Raw genomic sequence first — 24,930 nt, forward strand, 5'->3', positions numbered from 1 at the left:
AAACAACATGCCGGTCATGGGTGTTCAAGCCCCGAATGGACCGTTTGCCCCCCATACGTAGGACTGACAATCCTGCTATGGAGGGAAATCAATTAGTCACTGAAAGCCAAATCCACTAATGGGGGTTCAGGCAGATGAAGATGGTTGTTGTGCTAAAAAAGAAGAAAAGAAGAAGCAGTGGAACAATACATGATTTTACAAGTTAGAATCGAATGTCAGCAAAACAATTTCAGAAGCTCAAGATTCAATTTAGCCGTCAAAAGTTGTTGTTTGACCGCACCGATGCTATTTTTAACAAGCGCAGTATGATTTTTAAATCACTCAAGTTGTTTTTTAGAGGGCTTTCGCATCGTTTTGCAACTTCAATCATCGCATTTTCTATCACGAATGTTTTGCTGACATTCGATTCTGACTTGTAAAACCCTGTATAGTATGCATTATCCGGGTTGAGTCCGTCAGATTGGCTTTTGACAATTGTACACAATGCAACGATACATTTCAAAACCATTTTGCATTCTATGTTACTATTTGAAATGAGTTACAATTCTTTTAGCACTTTTCAAAGCATCGTTTAAACCCGTTTTTAACCTTTATCGATAAAATATGTATGTTTATTAAAAATGGTTTCATACATGATTTTACCTAATCGATTCTGCGACAAATCGACATTAGTTTACATTATAAATAAATATAAACCATAACATAAAGATATAAAAAACATAAAAAGCTTCGTGAAATCTACCGATAAAAGACATCGAATTTTACTATTTTTGAGAAAAAATAATTACATTACATTAAAAATTCATCAGATTTTTGTTAATGTAAATAAAATAAAATATAGATATTATGCCTTCATTTACCTTAAATAGTAATAAAAAATATAACGTTTATGTAATTCATTGAAAAAATTTAACATTACAGTTTTGTTTAAGTCTTTGTGACATGATAACGATAGGGACTTTCCAAAAAAGTAATGTCTTTGAGACTGTGTTAAGAGACTTGAAAAGCTGTTAATTCCATGAACTAACGGTTAAATACTTACTAACTACACAAAAAACATACACAACATTCGAAACGTAAAAGTAGATAGTTGTTAGAAACAGTAAATTAGAGATAGTAAATATTTCCCCGTTTCCCATTAACATTGCCCTTCAACTCTATTGTACGGTAAACACACTCACTCCCCTCTACACTCATTGATGGATCTGTTTTCGATCGAACCTCGTCACTACCGGCCTGATACTTTCAAGCTGTCCACCTCGGCTCGCGCGCAGCGATGGCTAATTTCTGCCAAAAATAGAACTCCCAGCACCCAGAACCCACCCGATTCCTGTCCACCGGAAAAGCGCAACAGTGCAACTAGTGTCCACGTGTGTTCACCCTTACCCTTCTCGACAGACGTTTGAGCCGAACGGGAAGCTACGATTGCACCTCCGCTGCCGCACTGAGTAAATAAATTAAGCGTCACGCGCTCTGGTACCGCAACTGGAGTGGTAAACATTTCCCGAGAACTCATAAAACTCACATGGCACAGAGCACAGAGCTGGGAAGCAGCAGGGGGAACGAGAAGCGTACACCAACCGGGGCGTACATCACTGTTTTATATTAATTTTTGTTTTTTCTTCTAGCCCACCGGAAGGGCTGTGCGCAGCAGCGCGGGTGCCTGGGGCAGGGCAGGGCCACGCAAAGCGTAAAGAGATAAAGATCTTATAATTATTTCCCCTTCTCGTTGGCGTTTGCGGTGCGTTGAGAAAACGGTTCGGCGCCCGATAAGATGCTGCCAGCGAGCGCGGTGTGCCAGAGCACCGGTCCGAGCGCAGGTTAAAGCAACCTGGCTCGTATCCGGGGCTTTGTCGTACCGGTGCGGTGCGTCTTACAGGTTGTGGCAGCGCGTGAGATGGACGTCTTGGCGACACGCGCGTTATCGATTCGCGTACCGGCCGCCGCCGATCGCGGTGGCAAGTGTTAAATGATTTGGCCCGGGCCAAAGTGATTGCAATACAGTCCGGAGAACCGGGGGGGGAGGGTTCTGAAGCAGGTGTGCAGCGTGTTTGAGTGCGTTTCGGTGTGCAATGGCAAACCGGCCAAGTGAGGGGTGAGTGCAAAGCTACTTGGATTGGAAGTGACTTCAGTGTGTGATAGCAAGGGGAAATTGGCACCAAATAAGCATGCAGCAGCGGTTCAACAAAAAAAGAAGTGGTTCGCAAAAATGATTTTATTCTCACGGTTGTACAGAGCTCCAGCGCCTGCAATCGTAGTGAGAACAAAAAAGAAGAAGGAAAAAGCATCAGCATCTATTGAGAAACAAGGGGGGACTGCTGTTGCTTTTTTGTTGCTATGTTGGTTTGGTGCTTCTCATCGTTTGCTTCGTTTATTTAGCGTCAATGATTGCATCGACCGTCGATTAGTTTTCGCCACGATCACGTAAAATCCCTCCCTTCCTCCCTCCCACTGCCGCTTTCCCATTGTCGCGATCCATTAAAAACCGTTCTCCCTTAGCCTTCTTCTCGAGGATGGCCCCGAAGTGGTGAGCCCCGAATCAAGTCCATCCTTTCCGATCGAGCCCAAACATCTTTGCTTATCTACGGGGCACGTCGAATGGAAGATTTTGTCGGTGTCGCTTTTTTGCTGTTGTTAGTGTTTGGTCATTTGGTGGTTACCTTCTGCCCTGGCCGGCGGACGGCTCTATGGCTCAATATCCGTGCCATTTCGTGGGATGCTAAAAGCAGTGGAAAGCGAAGAGACGCGGGTGATCGTTTAGTTATTTTTGTGTTATTTTTTCCTCATATTGGCGTACAGTGATTGCCAGAAATGGTCGTGCTGTTGTGGTGTTGCGCCAGCATAGGAAATCGAGTTCAAATCCGAAACAAACAGCACACCAAAAGACGGAACAAGTGGTCACTCGGTCGGCACTGTAGCACTGGAGTGTTCATTTCTTAATCGTTCGCTTATAACATCGATTTCGTGGTCAGCGCTTTTTCGCCCATTTGCCGCAAGCCCAATTTGATTATTAGCGCGTGCACACTACCCTTCGGCATGCTCGTGTGTAAGGTTTCACGTCACTGCGTGTGTGTGTGTGTGCTTTGTGTGTGTGTGTATCCACACTATCCGACCAGAAGCGAAGAGGGAAGGCGCATTCACATCTCTATATATGTGTTTCATTATGTTTTTTTTTATTTTATTTTGCGTGCTTCATATTTATATTCGCTCGCCAATATTCGCAAACCGCGGCTCATCGTCGGGGTTTCGGTTTTCGGGCTGCTGCTGCTGCTTCGCTTAATGCCCTACACCTTTTGGCGGCAAACAGGGGGCAGGATGGTATGGTCTGGGACCTGAGCCGGTGGAAAGGTGGGGTGTGCAGAATTTTAATTCCAGCTCACTCTCTTTCATCTCCCGCCGACCACGGCGGCGGCGGCAGCAGCAGTGTGTGTCCGGTGTGCCCTCGTGAAACGAGCGAAAGCGCAGTGAGAAAAGCCCCGTTTTGCCCCATTCATAGTGTCACCGTCCGGACGGTTGGTTCAGTTTTTCGGCGGCTCCCTGCTTCGACGGTTGCCCTGCTTTCGGCTTTTCCCTCCCAAAACGCCCAGTGTACGTGCGTCCATGTGTGTGTGTGTGTGTGTTTTTGGTGGAAAAACGTTTCATGTGTGTTCGAATTTTTCCACTACTCGGGAAAACCCAATTTTCCAGCGCTTGCGATCGAAACCAACACAACAACAAAAAACCATCCCCAAAACACACTCCGCCACACTCCGTATCGTGAGCGGTGAGCTTGCCAGAGCGGGTGAGTGAGCCAAACGAAGGTTCAGAACCTCCGAGCTGCACCGCTACCTTCCACTTCGTACAACTGCCGTCCTCTCCCCCCCCCCACTACCTTCGACACTGCTCAGCGCGGTAAGATGAAAGGGAATCCGCGCGCGCAATAACCTTTTAAAATATATATCATTTGCAACGGTTGGTGGAAGAAGTGTTCTTGCCCAATGTGTGCGTGAGTGTATGTGTGTGTGTGTGTGTGTGTGTTGTTGCTGTTGTGCGCTCTGTTCGGTTGCTTCCTTGCGGTTGCTTGATTTGCCCGTGAGAACCCTTGTGTGTTTTGTGAATATGCATATGTGTGTGTTTTGGATTGTAGCTGTATTTGTATGGAGTGTGTGTGTGTGACTTCTTTTTTGTTTTTATTTTTTGTTGTTGCTTTTTATTTCATTTCATTCACTGCTGCCGCCGCCGCCATGTGTCTTCTTCTATGTCTTGGACGGTTCGTTTTATTATTTTTATTTTGTTTTCCACGTGTGTGTGTGTGTGTGTCGGTGGATTTCTTTATTCGGTGATTATTTTGCTACTCCTGTTGATTTTGTTCCTACACACACACACACACACTTACACACACACTTACACACATACACACACGCACACACACACACACACACACACACACACACACACACACACACACACACACACACACACACACACACACACACACACACACACACACACACACACACACACACACACACACACACACACACACACACACACACACACACACAAACACATTCGGCTCCCAAAAACGCAACCCCTGTTCGTGATAGCCTTCCGCTCATGGGGTAGTAGGGGTGAGCCGTGTAAGTGTGCTTTTGGTGCAAATTCGCAAAACCACCCCTACCCCGCACTCTCCCTCCATTTCCTACTCCTCCCCTCCCCCATCCTCACACGCCATCAAGTCGCGAATCCCAATTGGTTTGGAGGGCCCGAACGATCCCGAAAAGCAGAGCAGCAGCAGCAGCAGCACCGGCGGCCGCAGTAAACCGATTGCGAGGCGGGGGCTAATATGTGTGTGCGCTCGACCGCGCGCGCGCACACACACGCTTGTTCCACGGCTCGCGCAAACCATCTTTGCCAGTCTCCGTTCTGCCGCTTGGTCTTGCGCGTTTGCCCAGGGCATTTGGATCGGATCGGTCGGACTCTGTTGTTTTTTGCTCCACTCCTGAACGGTGCTATCTGTGGTGAGTTTTGCTATCCGCGCGCGTGTGTGTGTGTGTGAGTGTGTATGAGCCGGTGCCGCGTGTACGTGTGTTTGTGCCACGTGTGCGTGTGACTGGGTGGGAGGTGGGGAGGACCCTCTCTATCGGGCCAGGCTCGATTTTATATACCGTTTTCGGTCGCGTTTCTATCCGAAACCCAAACCCAGCCGAAAACGTTGAGCGTATGTGTGTGTGTGTGTCGAGAAGGAGGGGGGGGGGGAGTGTTAGCATCGCAGCCAGTCCAGGCCGCTGCTAGGTGCAGTTAGATTTTTGCCCGTTCGCCGTTTGCGCAGTCGCACCTTGCGCCATCTGGGAAGAAGGACCCGGGCAGGTTAGATTCCGTGCGTTTCGGCAGCGTACTGCGGTACAGTTTGGGCCAGTTCTCGAGCTGCAATCGCACGAGTCTGATCGGGCGGCCAAACTGGAAAGAAGATTTGTCAGTGGCGTAGAGTGAAAGAGAGGGAAGATATTGAAAGGATACTACATCATGTCCAGCGGGTGGACCAGCACACAACCCGTTGCCATAGCCGTAGACGTCTAGGACCTGTAAAACTCCAACCGTTGAGAAGTCAGTCAGTGGCCACGGCAGAACACCAGACACCAGAAACCAGAAAGGGTCAAGATCGTATAACGGGGAAGGTGAAGTGCAGACTGAATGTTAGTGTGTGTGTGTGTGTGTGTGTGTGTTAGTACATTGGTTTGTCTCATTTAACAGTGCCGGGGTTAAGTTTATCGTCACCAAATGCCGGAAGCAGCCAACCCTTCCATCGACCATGTGAACCTCCAGCAGAGCGTATGAGTAGTGCAAGTGTCCGTGTGTGTGGGTGTTGTGTGTCGTTTTGCAACTACCTGCGGATGCACCATTCGGTGTGTGCGTGTGTGTGAGTGTGCGTGTTGTTTAATTTTGAGTGATCCATTTCCGGCCCTGTCGTGGGGGAGCTCGCTAACGTGTTGTGTGTGTATTTTGAGAGCACCACCCCACCGGCGACCCCACCAAGTGAGTTCTCGGGCGTTGGGGGTTGTTGGCTCACCTAACAACTGGGAGTGTACATCCTGTGTCATCGTGCGGTTTGTGGTTCCGATTCCATTTCCGACTCAAAATTTGTCAAGGGAAGCGAGAGAAAGAGAGAGAGAGAGAGAGAGAGAGAGAGAGAGAGAGAGAGCGAAAGAGATTGAAACGAAGAATCGATTTAACTACATTGCATCAGCTAAAAGAAAAAGACGTCCAAGGTTTCTGGGTTTTTTAATACTGCAACAACTGATACCCAAGTTTTGCCAGCGGAAAGTAAATCATAAGTATGCGTCTGGTACTGATTGTGATCTACCTGATACTGATAATGCCCATCACCGGCCTGTGGAGGTAAGTTCACTACATCGTCAAACCAAATATTTGAATATAGAAGTCACAGCTCTGCGCCCCACTTCCGATTTGCTTTATCAACCCGTGCAGTAGCATCTGCTTCTCGCACTATCTCGCCTTTCAATGCCATTCGATCGGTCGACGAGTGGTGCCGCTGCTTAAAATCCAGGCAACTATTTAGCATCCATTTGTGCACCGCTTGACCCTGTGCACGTTTTTGCCTCACTCTCCTCCCCTCCCCTCAACCCCCGATTTACGATGCGCTAGGTAATCATGGACGCCCCATTAGCTGCGGCCATTAAGAGAAGCAAAAAAGAGAACAACAACAACAACAAAAAACTCCTCTGTTCGGCGACACTAAATTTCAAGCGCTTAAATTATGAACCTTCGCGTGGCACCGGCCGGCGTTAACGGTGGAATGCTTTCAGTGCCAGCCACCACCACCGCCAGAAATAAAGATAAAGCAATACGGAGATGCCTCCAACACACCGTCCCCGTACTGCAGTAAAAACGACCCAGTGAGCAGTGCGGGAGCGCTAGTTCAGCGATTCAATAAATTATTTGCAGCCACCCTTAAGGGGCCATCTGCGGGGCAGGGCCACGCTTTTGCATCACGCCAAGATGCACCGCAAATACGTTGCACCGCACCACCACCATACGCATCGATATGTATTCAAACACTTTATCTTAATAATTTCATAATTAACCTCTCGCGGCCCCTTGGGAGCATCAGAAGCGGTGGAAGCTGCGAATGACGGCGCGCTCGAAGGAAGCTCTTGTGGCAAGTGTGAGTTTTATTTTTTCTCCATGCTGGGGTGCACAACACCAACAGCATCAGCAACAACAAAAAAAGGAAGGTTGTTTCGGCTTTGTTTATACCTTCCTGCTGCAATTTGCAATGCACCTCCGGATAGGCAAAGTGGCCAGTTTGGCCGGGCAACTATTTATGCGCGCTACACTGTTGCAAAAACAAACTAGTGTCGATGGTCACTACAGATAAGGGGGTGGTAGGGTAGGAAAAAAAGGTCGGAAAGATCAGTTACAGGCGCTGCGAAGTGTGCAAGGACGCGGCACTAGAACCGCCAATCACCGCTGGTAAGCTCGTAACGATCTTGCCCCTCCGTCTTCTTCTCCTTCTTCCGAGAGCAAAGAGATATGATTACGACAAACTGCTGTGAGCAGCCATTAAATGCATCCTTAATTACATTTACGCTTTTAAAGGGGGCGATTATAAATATTATAAACTGCCCCTCATTATATCATTAGCGATGATGTTGTGATAAGCGGTCGCCTACTAGTTGACGGGCCTGCGGATGGGCCCAGTTGCCTGCGATAGTGGTGCGGGGCTCAAGGAGACGATCACACCACGAAATGAGGTTGTGTGTCTTTCCCTCTTTGTCGTGTGTGTGTGCGCGTGTGTGTGTGTTAAACGCTTTTCGCTTAAGGTGATCACTATTCCCGACCGTCGGACCTAATGGACCTCACCTATTCTACCGGTTCTTGCCGGAGCTAACCGAACGGAGCTAAGGAAATGCAAAGCAACGCGCCGGCCGCACACCATCCACTACGCAGACAACCATGAAATCGCTTGCTAGCACATCATATCACAAGTTTACACTTACCATGCGTGAGCGACAGATGACACGCTGCCCGTTTTACGTTCGCTGCCGGGCAGCAAGGGGAACGATTTCACGCTTGCGTGCAAGGTTAGGTGGAAGGGCGAAGTAGGGCCTACTGCTTCCGCCCCCACCGGGGTGGTTGGTGGGAAGATGTATCTTGATAAGCAATATCGCAATTTGATGAGTATTACGGACCGGTACGTAAGTCAGATAAGGCTGGAGTGAAAACAAACCGTACGTAACTGAAGATCCACTTCGTACGACCGGTTGCTGGAGATAGAGTATCTTGAGAGGGGGGAGACCAGCACACCAGTCACAATCGCTGGCAAGCAATCTCTACTTCCCTGCCCGCCGTGTACCTTAATCAAGCTGCGCACAGTTTCACAGAATCAGCATCGTGGAATCATTTCTCATAATGATGAGCATGACTTACGGGGAGTGAGTTTTAGATTATCCTCATAAGCGATTCGTTGCACGCACCGTACCCAGCATAACGAGCGCATGTATTGAAAGCTACGAACGACTCGGGTTCCGCCCGCGCAGATTTTGGGGACACGTCTGGTAGCGTGGAAGCGCCACTGCGGAGGATGAGCGCCACTGCGAGGGCCGATGACGCGCGTACCGATGACCGATGGGCACGCTCGGTGCAGACAGACCCCGGCGAGGTCATACTTGACGTGCCGTTCCCTTTTTGGTGGGTACGTTTGGCGACGACGTGTGTGCCGGATCTAAGGGTTCACCGGTTATCTAAATCTTTACGATTTTGAACCCCGAAACCTCTGCCCGCTGCATGATTCAAACGTGGCAAGACACGACACATGAGTTTTAGAAGACCCGGTCCCGGTCGTACACAGGATGCACATACGCAACACATTCCTTCATTCCGGGTCGTGTTGAGCAGAGGGACGACACAAATCCTTAATGTCACTGGCGTGGCGTACAGCATTCCACCACGTTTCGGTCCCGGGTCGGGGCCGGGTTCAAGTGGCGAAAGTGCTTCGTCGGGCAATCATCTGAATCGTCTGGAGCGCCTCCAATGGTACGGCTCTTACACTCTGCTATGCTAATTTTGCTGAATGTATCATTTCATCAGCCGATTTGAGTGGCTTATCTGTGGAGCGGTTGGTATTTAAAGCGCCCCCAAAAAAACGGAGCTAATTCCAGCCCCAAACTGCTGCAAAGGTAAAGCAGGTTAATCGCTTCAAACGTCTTATCGAGCGCTACCATTTGACAATTGAGATAAATGTAACAGGAATTTGCATTTACTCAACGGGCGATGCTGCGATTGCGACAGGCTTCTGGAAAATGTCCCCGATGCGGTGAATTGGAATATTGTCACTAAAGCAATACCGATGTTTAGTGACGACGCCGTCTTCAGCCTCTAGTTGATTTATTACAATATTTTAGACCGTTCGCAGGTGGTACTCCGGCATTTTCACCGAAACATTGCCGAATTCAATGTAAAATGGCGGACGTGTTGCCATTTTTTGTTGTTGTTGGTGCAATTAAGGATGCAGCTGCACCCGAACGATATCCCTGTTTTGCCAACATTCGCTCGCTCCAAAAGTTTTCAAAAGTGTCCGCCCTCCACAAACTTCGATCCAGTAAAATTACGCCGGCGTCTACGGTTACATTACCGGCTAGTAGTTTCTTTTTTTTTTTGTTGCGGAGTTGGTGCAGAAAATGGCTGTCAGCGTAATCGGATACCTTCCAGCACACCGATTCCTACCCATTAATGGCCCTCAGTGCGCTTTTGGGTAGCGATACCTGCCCGGGATCCTCGGATCCGATGTGTCACCCGACTCGCCCCGGCAGCGTAAAAGCGGAACGGCGAACCGATATCCTTGAGAACGGGCGGGAATCACTTTGATGGCAGCCAATCATGTCCAAAAGTCATATTGATTACCCATCCGATCGATTCGGGTCGAACGATTCCCTACGGTCGGATAAAAAACATTGATGCGCATCGACGGGTTTTGGGATCATCGAATTGGCTCAGTGATCCGTAATCCATACCGCACTGGTATCGCTCCTCTCTACTGCCTCTCTATTTGCTGCCTGTGACGTCCACGATCGTTCCACAGTGTGTGTATATTCTTTCGGCCTGCCACTCGAGAACTGGTGGATGGTAAAGCGGAGATCGATCACTGTTTATACTGGAGCCGTTTCGGTGCTGTTACAATGTTTACATTGAATTAATACACTTCACATCACCACACAACACACATAGACACCAAGTGAGCTCACGCAGGGAGTCATCCGAGCGGCATTACGATTCCGCTCGGTCGATGGCGGCGTACCGCGGCGATAATTAGCTTCATTAGCGGCGTTGGATCAACTCATTAGCCGGGAGCGGCGATTGTATTGATTATTTCATTACGGTTGATGATGGGTTTCCTTTCCCAGCACTGGCTGCTGTGGCGGTAGGAGGCGCCGAATGGAGGACCCTTTAATTGTGAAATCTTGCAATTCTCGATCTTGCTGCTGAGCTCTTGATCTCCCGGCTGGAGTGCGTCACTGTTCGACGTGCGTTTTGGACATTTTTTACTAGTTTATTTTCTGCTCAGGAATCTGTCTCGAGTGCATCCGCTGTACGGGCGATCTGTCAATCTTCACCTGATGCACCTGTACGGAGCGAGGTTTCCCATAGCGATGGCCAGGTCGGTCGGTAAGATTAGCTTTGGTAAAGCTACACCCTGCATCTTTTTTTCAAAAGACATAGGGGCAGCATTTGCATTCCTTTGGTGCGTTCTAAAACGCAAACAACAACAGTATACTGGAGAATAAGAGGAAGAAAAAAACTGTTTCCAACCCCTGGGTGACAGGACCATCTCACCCTTTTTCGGGGACACAGTGACCCCGAGAGAAAGGGGAGGTTTTCAGTTTGGAGTGCCGGCACCCACTTGACTGAAGGAGTCAAATGTTTGATGATTTAGTTACACTACCTTTCACATCACCGAGGCACGCTATGTCTCTCTATCTCTCTCTTACTGATCAGTTTAAACTACCCAGGATGCACCATATAGCCACATCTGTCCCGCCTCTGCCGTGCTTGTTTCGTGCCGGTGTCGAGAGGACGAGAAAAAACAAACTACTTCAATAATTTCAAGATGACGGCGAATAAATAGGCAAGCATCTTCAGATGCACTTTGAGCTGTTTGGCCCTCGGGCCCTCCTGACCCCTGTTCCTGCTCGCAAGGCGCACAACAGCGTTGAAACAGCGTCAATCGTTTCGGGGGTGTGCGGAGCTATTTATGCTGCGGCTCTGTCATGTTGTATTTGCTCAAACTGAATGCATTCTCGCCAGTTTGCTTCCAAATGGGTCGTCGCCTAGCCGGCAGTGGACTTGCGTTACAAAAGCAAACTGGTCAAGTGAAAAAAGGGAGGATAATGTGGGCTTAAATGCATTTCTGTTTTCTTCAGCTAGGCGATGTTTTGCTTCTTTTTTTTGTCGTTTTGTTCTCTTCCGGCGACCTGCTCACTGCTCAGGTGGGATACTGCTGCGGGGCTTACTGGATTCTGCGCGTAAATCTACACCGCCCGGGCATGGAAACAGACCCGTAGCTGCCTTTGCGATCGAGCGCGTCGCATCAAAGCAAAGTGTGACGGTTTTCCGCTTCGTTGGTCCTGAAAGCGTGTCTGTTTGCGGGTTCTTTCTTTCCGTTTCGTTGACTCGTTGACTTGACGGTGGACGGGGATCTGGCTGGGCAATGGGTGAAATATTGATCTTTTATCTCCCCGGGCGACGCTTCGGAGTTGATTAAGCGGATCATCACGTACAAACAGCTTGAACACACACACACACACACACACGCACACAGAGATCAGAGTGAAGGAATGCGGGTGCTTTGGCAACCTGGTGCCCCGTGGGTGAGACGGTGCGTGAAGCCAATCCGTGGTGGTCGTTGCTTGATGTCGTTTTAATTTACGATGATTTAACAAGCACCGAAGGGAATAGACACTAGTCGTCTGCTGCCATTCAGTTAATGAACAGTTAGAAACATGACATCGTAATACTCTCGACGTTGCCGCAATATGGGATGTGTGTCACGTGAGGCTGAGCAAATCAGGAAAGTGGATTGAGCGTTGCTGCTAGCTGGCCAACTAACTTGAGATTTTAGTTTAAGCTCATTTTAAAGGTGTCAAGTTTATAGGTCTATGAAATAGTATGAGAAATAGATGTAAAATATTATCGAAATTTAGATATTGGTCGTGCAGCATCGATTACTGGTTTGGAGCTTTTATAGTTATCTGTTAGACTATTACATATTTGTTTCACACTAACAGATACGATACGATACGTTGCTATGTTTTGAAAATTTAGATCGACTTTAGAATACACATAGACTTACAAGGATTATCAAGACATTTTGCGATGTGTACTACATATTTTGTCACTCGCGAAGTGTATTTTGACATCGACGTCGTATTTGTAGTGGCCCAATTAAGGATGATATCTCTCCAAACTGATTTATAAACAAATTGAGAATAAGTAATCATACTATTGAATTCATAGTATCGTTATAATGATTAGTGTTGTCATAGCCATGCATTTAATTTCAGATAATAGAGCTCGACTAAATACGGTAGACATGTAATATTTTTTTCAGAATTTTTTACTGCTTCTAATGCATACGATAATAACTGATACAACTTTTTCAACCGTGTTGAAAATTACAGGGTTTACCTAGCCAATCCGGCATCGTCAAAGCGTTATCGGTCGTCGTTAATACTTTTTCGGGCGACGTAAACCCTCAATTGGGCACTGTCATTTCTATTCGGGCCTTGTGAAGTATGAATCGGGCATAGTACAGAATGAAAGCGTCCTACTCTTGAAGGTGTCAAATCGGTCGCTCCGGTGTGTTTGATCCATGAAGCAGTTTAAAAATACGTATTTTGCATGTTGTTTAACTTATTATGTGTCATTTTAAAATGTTTACCTAATTAAATCACCAAAAATATTATATTAAAAAAATATATAAAACCAAATTGCATTGTATGGCGTTGAATTAAAAATAAAAAAAAAGATTTTGAATAATTTTCTATGTAAATAAACTTAAAAATAGTGAATTTTATTACATATCAGTTAAACTACTAGCAAAAAAGTATTGTTTTGCAGCTAGAAAGCAACAAAATATAAAGTAGGCCCAATTCATTCTGTACTATGCCCGATTCATACTTCACAAGGCCCGAATAGAAATGACAGTGCCCAATTGAGGGTTTACGTCGCCCGAAAAAGTATTAACGGCGACCGATAACGTTTTGACGACGCCCGATTGGCTAGGTAAACCCTGTATGATTTAAAATGTAATTTTAAGTCAAACAAGGATGCAATGGCAAAAGATGAGCTACTAGAATTATAAGATGTACGATAATACTACCGTCTCACAATAAGTTTTGAAAAACCAAATGATAAGTTAGGTACAAGAGCTGTAAGTATTCAATGAATTAAATTTAAATTATCAATCATTTGAAATCTGAAGTGTAGTGTTCAATTCATGACATGGATAAAACTATATCATTGACATATTTTAGTAGCATCAAACATTTTGAAATCAAAAAAATATAAAAAAATAAAACCTGATTGTTGCTTTAACCACATCACAAATCTAACATAAAACTCAATCATCTCTACATCATAAAACGTGGGAGACCAAACAGAAAGCACCTGAAGCTAGTGTATGTGTATCCTGCCAAAGGGAAAGCAAACAACTTCTCTTTGTTTGTGTAACCTACAAAGAGCTCATTACGTTTATTACTTCCCAAGATTGAAACTTCGCCACAACCCTCCCACAGGGAGAAAACAATGTTTGTCCAATGCAAATCTCGGCACGAAAAGAGAGGAAAGGAAGGATGGTTTAGTGGATTCTTACGCAAATAAAAGTAAATTGAACAAAAATGATTTAAGCATCTTCAGTCATCGCAAAGCCTTCGTGTGCAATCTTGCGCAACGAACGAGCATTTTCTTTCTCTATACTTCTCTCCTCCCTTTTTCCATCCAATATCCTATGGGTATGTGGACTAGCGTGACGAACTGCGTCTAGCAGAAACCCGTCGCACCATTCGCACAAGAAAAGCTGCGCACGTGCGTGGGGCCGCAAAAGGAACCGCTTTTCGCATTGCGGGTCGGGCGATGTCCATCATAAAGCCCGTCGGACACTTGAGTTTAACAAAAAAAAAAATAGGGGGAAACAGAGCCCACCTCCACCATTACCGGGCCGTGTGTGTGTCATGAATGGTTAGCGATTGTTTAAATTGAAATTAAAATGCACAAGTTCATAAAAGTAAATAAACGACTAGCTGAAGAGTGTTAATAGCGTTTCAAATTGTGCCCTCATCTTGGGGCATAGTTTGCGCGGCCATGTTCAAACACGCACCACCGTGCGGCGATCAGCGGCGAACATCTGAGCCGCCTGGGGCGATGGGACGGATTAGTTCGCCATCCATAGTCGGGTCTGGATGCACTTACCACAGGGCACCTTTGCTAGTAGAGGTGAAGAATACAAAGCCCGCGGTGGTGGATTGCAGTTAGGTCGGTAAATTTACACTTCACCACGGTCCCAGTACACGAACGCCTGGTAGTGAGGTTGTGCCTCAATCTAAATGCATAATTGAGAAAATTAAGTTAAACATAGCAACGCATCGTTGGCAGTTGCTCCTGGGCCAATGCAGTTGCAGTTGCCCATGCGCTAACTTCTAGATCTGGATGGGTGCAAATCGGTCTGGCAGGAAAAGTGTTCCCAAGGTACGCTAACGTATCGAGCTTTCGCCCGAAACGGAGTCCGGAGTCGCGCAGACAGCTGAGTGACAAGCGATTATTTTCGCACGAATTCTACCCAGACTTATCTTACACGGTCTCCGGGGTGAGTTCCGGTCGGGATGCGACAGTTGGCAACGAAACTGTCCGTTCCTTGGACGCTCGCTTCGCCGTGGCATGGTTCCCATCAACGTCTATTACGTCGAGCGATCGGTGACGAGACTGGGGCTTGGCTGCCGGTTTGACTCGAAGTCTGGACTTAGTGCATCATGGTGTTGTTATTTTTTCCGGTAAAGTATGGGTGTGTGTACTGCAGCACCATAGAGCATTTGATGGAAGATAGAGGAAAAGAACAGGTTAGCAACTACTAGACTCACGATGCATCTCACGAATGCGGCAGAAAATGAACCATTCTAGTGGAAAGATCGTTACACCGACAGCTACTAGTAGCTAACGGTCCGACAGCTGTTGAAACGATTCGTTACCGATGATTAGTATTCAATGAATTCGTTGCATTCGTTCACTAGTGGTTGATCTCTGGCGGATAGATCACACGATACAACACGCGGCATAGTAATGTCCCATTCAGCGATCGGTACCGCTACAATGAGGCCATATTTTGTTTCAATGAGTCATAGAAATCCTGGTGACACTGAGTACTGAGTACTGAGCGCAACTGATCATGTGGCGTAATTTATAGCAATATTCTGGATGATTTGTCAACCAGCTTTAAGCAAACCTGTTCAACTGTAACACTTCTATAGACAAAACGAATCAATAAATTTATGGTTTGACAAAATGTCTCGCGCATGTGTAAATTTATTAATCTGCAAGGGCTGTGTCAAACAAATCCATTCATCAATCCATGGACGTGCTCAAACAAACCAGCTTATTCATCGTAATTTGTCTTTCAAACACGCCATAAGTCGCATTCGAATCGTTCATACCAGCCTGGTTTCCGTCTAAAATACAGCAGCTTCTGCTGACATCCGTCTTCTCCTGTTGTATGTTTACTTCCTGCTTATCCTTCATACAATCGCTCATCAACAGGAAAATCTCAAAACCTTCTTTTTAACACAATGTGAGCCGTTAATTAGTCAAATTAAAGCTTAGCATTCTAGTAAATAGTCACACCTCCATAAACTGCCGTCCAAAAATCTTGCAGAGACTTGTTTCAGAGACTGTTTTCATTTCTTTCTGACGAAGCAACAGACAGAACACGACAAATTGAAACTGAATATCAACAGTTTTATGCCTTGGTGGGCAGATTTGACCGGTTTTTGGGACGATTCTAGTTTCGGCGAATGGCTGTGACCCGAGAGGCGAGATGAGACGCCGCTCGGTAGAGTCGGTGATTCTACAAGTTTATGTCTTTATTGGGCATTAGACAAATGTTGCTACCAATTCAAACCATGGTCAAACGATCAACACCGATCGGACGACGGTGGTGCTATTTAAATTTATAATTTCTTGACCGTTTCCTCCGAGAACACTCTTGAATCAAGGGTGGAGGCACGAGTCGAAAGATTTTTATCTCGCATTTCGTCACCGCTCGGATCGTTTGACTGATCGTGAAATGATCGCGTTGTCCAGACGGTTAAAGCACCTTCCATTCAATCTGTTTTGTTTTACATACTTTTTTAGAAATATTCATTTTTTTCATTTTTTAGATAGCAAAAAGCACCGCTTGTGAGTGATGGTTGAGATCAGTTTTGCGTGAGCCTATAGCGAAGCCAACTGATAGTAGAATCTCTGTCGCTCTGTTTGGTAGCAAAATGATCGCGTGTATGAGATAACTAATGACTCCACCTCCATCGGTACCGGGTGACGGGTTTACGCTCATTTACCACAATTTCTCGTCCGTTTGTCATTAGCGCCTCCATTTGAGTCAGTCGACCGCAACCATTAGTCAGTCAACCGGAGTTACTCATAGCCGCACTTTGGCAGCCTGTTGTGTTGATCGTAAAAATCAGCGCCCATCCCGAAGAGCTTCGATCGTTACGTGATGGGGCACGCTGGGTAACAGTTAAAAACGTCATAATCGGCGTCTGGAAAATGTTGCACCTCGGTTCCTTTCCCTCTTGGTGCCAATCAGTTACCAAGTGCGTCGCAAAAGTGAGAGAAAAATTATTTATTTTAGCTCGAAGTTATTTACACTTTTCTACGTAACGCGAGCGTGTTGTGAGGTGGAAATTGGATAGCTGCTCTTTTTCCGCCGCTTTCCTTGATTTGCTTCATTATACCACCCTTGGTTTATTAAGGGGCATCGCTGCAATTGAGTACGATGTTAAACCATTCTTTCACAAACACACACAGAGAGAGATGAAACCAATGTGAGGTCTGAGGTCATACCGTTTCGGTGCGTTGCACGAGGGTTAATAGTGGGAATGAGCTGAAATGGTTGAAAAAATGTTCAACAGCCAATTGCACGAGTGGTTAATAATCGTTTTGAATGGTTTTCTCTCTTACCCCACGGCTCTTCCCCACAAAATGGGGAGCCATTACCGTTCCACGTCGGGAAAATGGAAGCTCAAATGGATAGGAAAACGATCTTCATTATTAAATTTTATGGTCCTGCCTTCGGGCAAGGGCGCAAGCTATATTTAGCTGTCATGTGAAAACCATCTCCCTTCTCCCAAATGAGGGTGGAAAAACCAGGAGGCAAAAACCAGAAGGAAACAGATGAAATTCCTGATACCTGCACCTGCATGACGATGTGCCCAATCGACCCGTTGGATGAGTGGTACTGCTGATTGGTCGGCCGGTTGTGATGTGATCTCGAAAGAACGGTCTGTTACCGGGTGGTTCTGGAAGTTACTCAGTGTAGTCTGCTCAGTGCGTGTACGGCGCCGGTAACGTTGGCCAACAACAAAAGTGTTTCGAGTGTACCTGAACTGTCAGGTTGAACTTGAACTCTGATCTAAGTGGCCGATCCTGGCTGTGTTAAGCAAGCAGACAGAAGCGTCAGTGATTCTTCTGCTGAAAATTACAACAGAAGGGCTTCTTCGCCATTGCACAATGTGTTAATTGAGTGTCATAATAGTTTGAGAAAACATGTATTGCCATTGGTGATTTGAGGAACCGGGAAATGCAAATCATAATTTTGATTGCATTTAGGTTTTTATGTGTAAGAATTCCTTATATAGTAAAACATGTTCATCTTTTTCAGCTCAAAAATAATACTTCTTGAGTTTTGAATGAATGAATTATTTTGTTTTTAATGGATATTTTTTCATTGCTTTTGGATTCGAACCACATCAAAGTGTTTGATCCAGTAATTCTATTTATTATTTATTTATCGTTTTTTGATTTATTTTTACATATTTATGTTTTGAATAACATATATTTAATAAATTTTATTTATATTATACAAAATTCTTCATTTCATCGAGATAGCTAAAAAAATCATTTTTAGTTATTCGTTTATTCCTCAGTTTTTTACTTTTGTACTCATTTTTTTCTTTATTTTTTGTTTATAGAGCCGTGAGGCGTGATTGATTTCATATGCGTCAATGTGTTCACTATAATTAATTATGTGGGTTATGGAAAAGTGGTTAAAACCCACCACATTGGGGATAAGTCAAGCTAAAATACAGGATTGTTAAATTGACCTTTCAAATGTGTTTTGAATATTACTATATTTTTTTTTGTTTTGTAATATAGTAAATACAATTAACTTTTTTCATAATGCTGGTAGTTTATGCATTCGAACTAAATATAACTAAAAATAAGAAAAATGTTAACAAAGCCTATTTAAAACCTAAGTTTAGTTTTATCAACAAGTACATAGTACAAAACTCATTTTTGTTACCATTTCGTTATCTCTTGTGACTTTGCTCTTTAGGTATTTATTTTTTCATTTTGAAATTTGAATGAAATTAAAATAATATTTGCCTTGTTACTTTGTAAATAGAAAAAAAACACTATTAATTTAAAAAAAATATTTTCCCATAATATTTCCTGCAATCCACTCTCCATTAAAATCAATACTCTTATGCTCCCCTCTTCCTTCCAGAGCCGAAGGTAGCAATGTGCTGCTCGATCCGGACCGGGTCTGCGAAAGCAAACACCGGAAGTCGCGACGCCTTTCGGGGAAGCTGGCCGACATCTGTAAAAACGACACGTCTCTAATGCGTGAAATTCACCGAGGCATCAGTTTGGGCTTTCGGGAGTGTGAGAACCAATTTCGACACAACATGTGGAACTGCTCCTGGACCATCAAACGTAGTATGCGCCGAATTCTGGCCAAAGGTAAACCACTACTACCCGACAGCATACACAAAATAATAAGAGAACTGTGCTCTTCTAACCAAAGCTTAACTACTGTAAATTTTACCAATAATTGAAAAGACACTGAAATGGCTGATTCCTCCATTACCCCACAATACTACCCCAGTGCAATTTTTGTGAATTTTCTTGCCAAACCTGGAACTCCACGTAATGCTCCATTTCAGAGCGCTGGGATCGTGCTTGTCGTGCAATTGAACAATTTAAATCGAACGTAACGATATTGTCATCGCTATAAATTACATTCAATCCACATGCTCTTCACTACTAGCCACCCCGCAGCAACGATTATTATTTGGCTGAACTGTGGCCACCTTAAATACAACCCCTTCATCAGGAGCGAAAGGAGCAGGGAAACGCAGTAGGGGCGAAAACATGCTGCACTTGTCTGTCTGTCGAAAGTTGTGCAGCCGATCTGTCGCTGTACTGTCGCTGTTCTGTCGCAATCCTGTCGCAACCTTTGAATTGTGGGCTTCTCCAATGAACCTGGATTGCTGGGATAGTGTTTGAGGGTAGAAACCGTTCCTTGCCTTGATTTGCTGCCCGATCGGATCAATAAAACAAACAAACAAACGAATCTGTTCCCTCAGCGCTCCGGCAGGCAGGGTGGACATTCGAATGTCCGAATCTGTGCGATCTGTCGCATCGGAATCTGGAATGCCGTGTTGGGTTTGTATTCGGTCCGGTTGATTGTTTTCGATGCCGAAGAGTCCAAGCGGAGCACTGATCTTTTCTTTTCTTCTTTGACGGTGCTTTTTTGTTGTTGTTAAACTCAAGATGACAGACTATTGAACCATATTTTTTAAAATAAGGTTAAAAACTTTACAGATAGCGGCCTAAAAACGTTTGCCTCACATTGGAAAGGCCAGAAAGTAACTTCATCAGCATCACAAGCCAAGACACATCATCCAGCAGCGCAATTTTTAATACATTTCGACCTTCATCGCCACCAAAAAGGGTAACGCGAGGTTAGCCACCGGATGCCTGCGAGCGATCGTACCGTGCGAAAAGGACAGATTGATCATTATACACGCAAGCAAGCATTGCGGATTATCGTGGTCGACGTCGTAGCCGTCGTTGTCCCCGTGTCGTGTCACGTGTGTTTCGCCGTCAGTACCATTTAACTCGTTGCTGGCGAAGATGGACTGCCTGTGGCCTCTTGCACCACTATGCCCTCCATCCACACTCGATGCGGTAGCAAACTACACCTTGCAACGGATTGACGGCCCTCCTATGCTGTTTGGCGGAATGAGCACCCCAAAGGGACAATCGCTCCCCGCCGCGTGCGGGGAAATGCAAGCGACAGTGCAACGACACAGTCTGACATTCAACCATGACAATTCCAATGCCCGGTGCCCGGTGTCCCGATGCCATCACCGCGAAAACTGCCCTCCCGCTTCGATGCATCCTTTACGAAGCCGCTTCTTTCGCTGGTTACCGCCTCTACACACCAAGGGTCGAGGCAAGAAATTCCAGGCCAAGTTCAACACACGGGACGAACGGCACAGGCAGTGGCAAGTATTTCGGCTACCAAACATTGACTGCCCCCGGTCGACCGTTTGAAGATAAACAATCTCATTGCAATTGTCAAGATTACATCACTTTAATTCAATAAACATTAATTTTGATTTTGATTCGCCATAAAGTTAATTTAAGTTATTCACAAATTGACAGTTAAATTGTACCGCTCGCATGGTAAACGACTTTGTACGGGCGTTTGTTCTTCCGCTTCGTGATTCGTGTTACGTACGAGCCCGCGGGACTGATCTAGCCCTGATTTGGATTTATTTACTTCCCGAACCTGCGACGGAATCACCAGCGACAGGGACCGGGTGAGCGGTAAACACCACTCACCCACAGTACACTCTCGCAGCAAGTCTTTTGGTCCTTCGAGCCGGATCCCGAACCATCGATCCAGATCCCGATCGATCGAGACGGATTACTGACGGTTGAATTGACTACCAAGCAGCTCAAGGCTGCTGGCACTGACAAAGTGCTCCTCCAACCGGGTGCATAATAACCCAAACCCACATCACCCGTCATTTCCCTCCCATTTCCCCGCCAAACACCATCTTTGTGCGCTCTACCAATGCCGTTTCGCAAGTACACGGGAGGGAACATACTTTCTACCCCTTTTGGACTGATCCGAGAACAGACGGTGGCTGCCGTTACGCTTTCTGTCCGGTATACACGAGATCGTTAAACCGATCGATGTAATACATGTTTTGTAAGCAAACACGACACCATCATTATCCATTTGCGGCTACGTTGCAGCGGCAAGTCAGTACCAAACGGTCCCTCCGGTGTTGGAACGCACGCCCCACCACCAGATAGTGTTGGTGTGTGTAGATTTATTTTGCCCCATTTTTGTACAAATCTTTTTTTGTTGCGACTGTCGCGCAAACGCTTTCGACGGTGCCGGTTCCTAAACCCCGATGCCGAGTTTCATTTTTCCGCTGTTCATTACCTGTCCACTTCAATCAGGGTACGTGACTAAACATGTGGAGTAGCGATTGTTACTGTCAAGGAGTAAGGCAAAAGCACGGCGTCCACACATCGCAACAGGTAATGATCGAGAGATCGAGAGATGCTTTTTTTGCTGTACGTTGAGCGATCGATTGCAAGTTTTTTGAATTAATTTTTATCTATCAAAACAAATATATTCAACATTCATGCCGTCAAAATCACAATATTTTCCCTAACAAACCATAAAATCAATACACATAATCCAACCCACCCGCAAATGGTATGTATAAACCCTTCAAAACTTCGTCGGTAACATAAATAGTGATGAGGCATAATTTGTTTGGGTAGCAAATAGCTGGCAAACAAATATCGAAACCTATCTTCCTTCCAACATACCCTATCACCGCCAAACACGGTGCTCAGTTTGGCCGGGCAGGAAATTGCCGCGCCGTTCCAAGATTAAGACATCAAACAAACTACCCTACCCCAAAAAGCGATGAATCAATGCCATCCATAAACGCTTTAACGACTTTTGCGCAACTTGGTGTGCGCTCGCACCTCAAGACATCAGCGCCAGGTTGCGGTTGCAAAAATAACAAAACAAAAAACTCCAGAACCAAACACCCAAGGGGGAACCATATCTCACCACCGCACGCAGGCTCCCGGCCAAATTGCGAAGGTGGGCGCCAGTGGATCCACCTTGCGGTGTTAATGTAACATCCGCACCATTTGACGACTTCATCGAAAAAGGGAGAGAAACTCAAAGCAAAATCTTGGGTTCCGGACGGGGCCGTAAAAATAGCTCAATTCTACGCTTCCTCAGCTTGGTGGCGCCAATTATGATGTCTGTCGGACGTTTCACAAGTCGCGTCACCCAAACCTGAACTGGCGGCTTGTAACAACGTGAAATTACGCCTTGGCACGGTGGAAGAGTTGCCCAAAACCGGCGAGCAAATATTGATCGAACCTATTTGGTGTTGATAATTTCCCGTACCTGGGGTGTGGTGTGTGCCATCCAGGCGGCTCAAAACCATTTTAAGCCGCGCGTAAGGGCATCGTCACTGTGTTTGAGTGACAATTAGCACCCATGGCTTTTTAATGCGGAATGAACGTGGTAGTAAAACAAACCTTGAGCAGAAGAAAAAGATGAATAAAAAACGGGTGATAAACATGGGAGCTTACCAGCTGCCTACACAGCCCAGGAAGTCGCGATTGGGCGTAGAGAGTTATGCAAATCCTGGTGCGATTGTGACCAATCGTGCCGATCGATTGCCTAATTCAATTAAACGTTCGCTGTAGTAGCCATTTGATTTGCACCACAATCAGCCACAATCTTAATCATTCCACCACCAATGCCTTCCCAAGTGCGCCCACATAAGATAGTTTTATATTCTTTTCCTTTTCATTTCCCGGGGTTTCCGCTTGCAGATACGCGCGAGACAGCATTCGTGCACGCGATCACGGCCGCCGGTATAACGTACGCGGTGACGAAGGCTTGCACGATGGGCGACCTGCTGGAGTGTTCCTGCCAGAAGCACTCGAAATCGAAACCCTCGGACGAGGGAGGACGGCGTGGTGGACGGGGCGGCGCTGGGTACCGGCCGGCCGGTGGCAATCGTCGCCGCGTCGGCGGTGGCAACCGGGCATCCAACCCGAACAGCATCCTGATTGCGCCCTATCAGCAAAATGTCAATGCGAATCCAGCCTACAGCACGCTGACAGCGGCCGAGATTGCGAGAAATGGACGGGCGCAGGCAGTGGGCCGTCGGCCCAACAGCGGACGCTCCCAGCGGCATACGCCCAAGGGAGCGAATGGTGGTGCTACCGGTGGTGGTGGTAGCAGTGCTGTTGGACAGTTGGGCCCGAATGCCGCCGGTTTACCGAAGGAGCTTCCCACGCTCACGATACTGACCGGCCAGGAGGACAAGTGGAAGTGGGGCGGCTGCGACGATAATGTAAACTTTGGCGTACGAAAATCGAAAGACTTCCTCGACGCGCGGTTGCGCAAGAAGAGCGACATCAAGACGCTGGTCCGGCTGCACAACAATGACGCGGGCCGATTGGTAAGCTTCCGTTTTCAAACTATGAGCACTCCGAATGTTTCCACAAGACACAGCCTTTATTTTGATGAATAATTTCTTCGATTATTTGTACCAAACTTTTGCTCCACCAGGCCGTCAAGCAGTTCATGCGCATGGAGTGCAAATGTCACGGGCTGTCCGGGTCCTGCACGACCAAAACCTGCTGGATGAAACTGCCCCCGTTCTCGGAGGTGGGCGCCCGGCTGAAGGAACACTTTGACGGCGCAACCAAGGTAATTGCGCGGAACGATGGGCACAGCTTCATGCCGGACGATGCGACGATCAAGCTGCCGACCAAGCGGGACCTGGTGTACACGGAGGACTCGGACGACTTCTGCGAGCCGAACGCCAAGACGGGCTCGCTCGGGACGCACGGCCGGGAGTGTAACATCACGTCGAGCGGCGTGGACGGCTGCAGCCTGATGTGCTGCAAGCGGGGCCAAACGCACAGCCAGATGGAGGTGAAGCGCAACTGCAACTGCAGCTTCAAGTGGTGCTGCGAGGTGACGTGCAGCACCTGCATCGACATACAGGATGTGTACACCTGCAAATGAGTGGTTCGGTCGTTAGTATTGGGTTAGATGTTTTGAGGTTGAGAGTAGAAGCTAGAGAGCTCTAGTACAACCACGGCGAGTGCGATTTCGCGTCCCCAAGTGGTGAAAAGTGTTTGTGTAAGTTATCAGGGAATAAAGGGAAAAGAGGGCAAACAAAAACTGGAGGAATGCAGGAAGAAAAGTTGGAAAGGACATACAAAAGATGGGAAAGATGAGCTAAATAAGAAGGAAGGCGGCAGGTATGCGTCAAACTAGAAATGTTAAAGACTGACTGAAATTAGTTGTGAAATTTAAACCGAATTGAGCACCTTTCAATATTGCGTGAGAACAGTGCAGTAAGAATGATTGGAAGAAAAAAGAAAGAAAGAAAGAAAGAGAGAGTACAGAGAGGAAGTAGTGAAGCAAGACACTAAAATGTGCGAAAATAACAGTTATCAGAGAGCAAATACTGAGTGTACATACCGAAAAGAGGATTTAAAAAACCCAGCATCCCTCCCCTTTACAAGTTTCCTTCCCTTTCCTTAAAAATCATGTATTAATCTAAACTCTAATGCTTTTTGTGATCTGTGGTGAACACACTACCGTAAACCGATTATGATATTTATTGTTAAGTGCTACACGATCGTGTACGATCGAACGATGACTGTGCATGCGCGAACGAATCGAACGAACGAATTTAGGGAAGAAGCGGGGAGCGGGTGGTCATTTCTTTTTTGTTTTGGCAGCAGATGATGATCATAATAAAATGCAAAAATCAAACAACGCAACAACAGAACCGCACACCGAAA

The 24,930-nt window shown here is 46.3% G+C and overlaps 1 protein-coding gene across 8 annotated transcripts; it reads left to right on the forward strand.

Annotated features, from left to right (window-relative positions):
- The first annotated feature begins 1,781 nt into the window (after positions 1-1,781).
- On the forward strand, positions 1,782-24,930 carry LOC1279141 (protein Wnt-6). Of its 8 annotated transcripts, none has more exons than XM_061657118.1 (5): positions 1,783-2,095; positions 5,734-6,378; positions 18,770-19,005; positions 22,936-23,570; positions 23,681-24,930. In XM_061657118.1, the coding sequence occupies exons 2-5, from the start codon at positions 6,317-6,319 to the stop codon at positions 24,140-24,142; spliced, it is 1,395 nt and encodes a 464-aa protein (XP_061513102.1). In that variant the 5' UTR covers positions 1,783-2,095; positions 5,734-6,316; the 3' UTR covers positions 24,143-24,930. The 8 variants fall into 8 exon arrangements, with proteins under 8 accessions (XP_061513109.1, XP_061513102.1, XP_061513103.1 ...); XM_061657119.1 differs by having other exon boundaries at positions 1,783-2,088; XM_061657123.1 differs by having other exon boundaries at positions 1,783-2,038.

Source organism: Anopheles gambiae, chromosome 3 (assembly GCF_943734735.2).
Source record: "Anopheles gambiae chromosome 3, idAnoGambNW_F1_1, whole genome shotgun sequence".
In the NCBI taxonomy this organism is placed as follows: domain Eukaryota; kingdom Metazoa; phylum Arthropoda; class Insecta; order Diptera; family Culicidae; genus Anopheles; species Anopheles gambiae.

Bases quoted from the DNA above. Each gene is read 5' to 3' on its own strand.
- LOC1279141 (XM_061657118.1), top strand. From the start codon at position 6,317: ATGCGTCTGGTACTGATTGTGATCTACCTGATACTGATAATGCCCATC. The intron at 19,006-22,935 runs GTAAACCACTAC...TTCCGCTTGCAG, and splicing joins GCGCCGAATTCTGGCCAAAG to ATACGCGCGAGACAGCATTC. The intron at 23,571-23,680 runs GTAAGCTTCCGT...TTGCTCCACCAG, and splicing joins ACAATGACGCGGGCCGATTG to GCCGTCAAGCAGTTCATGCG.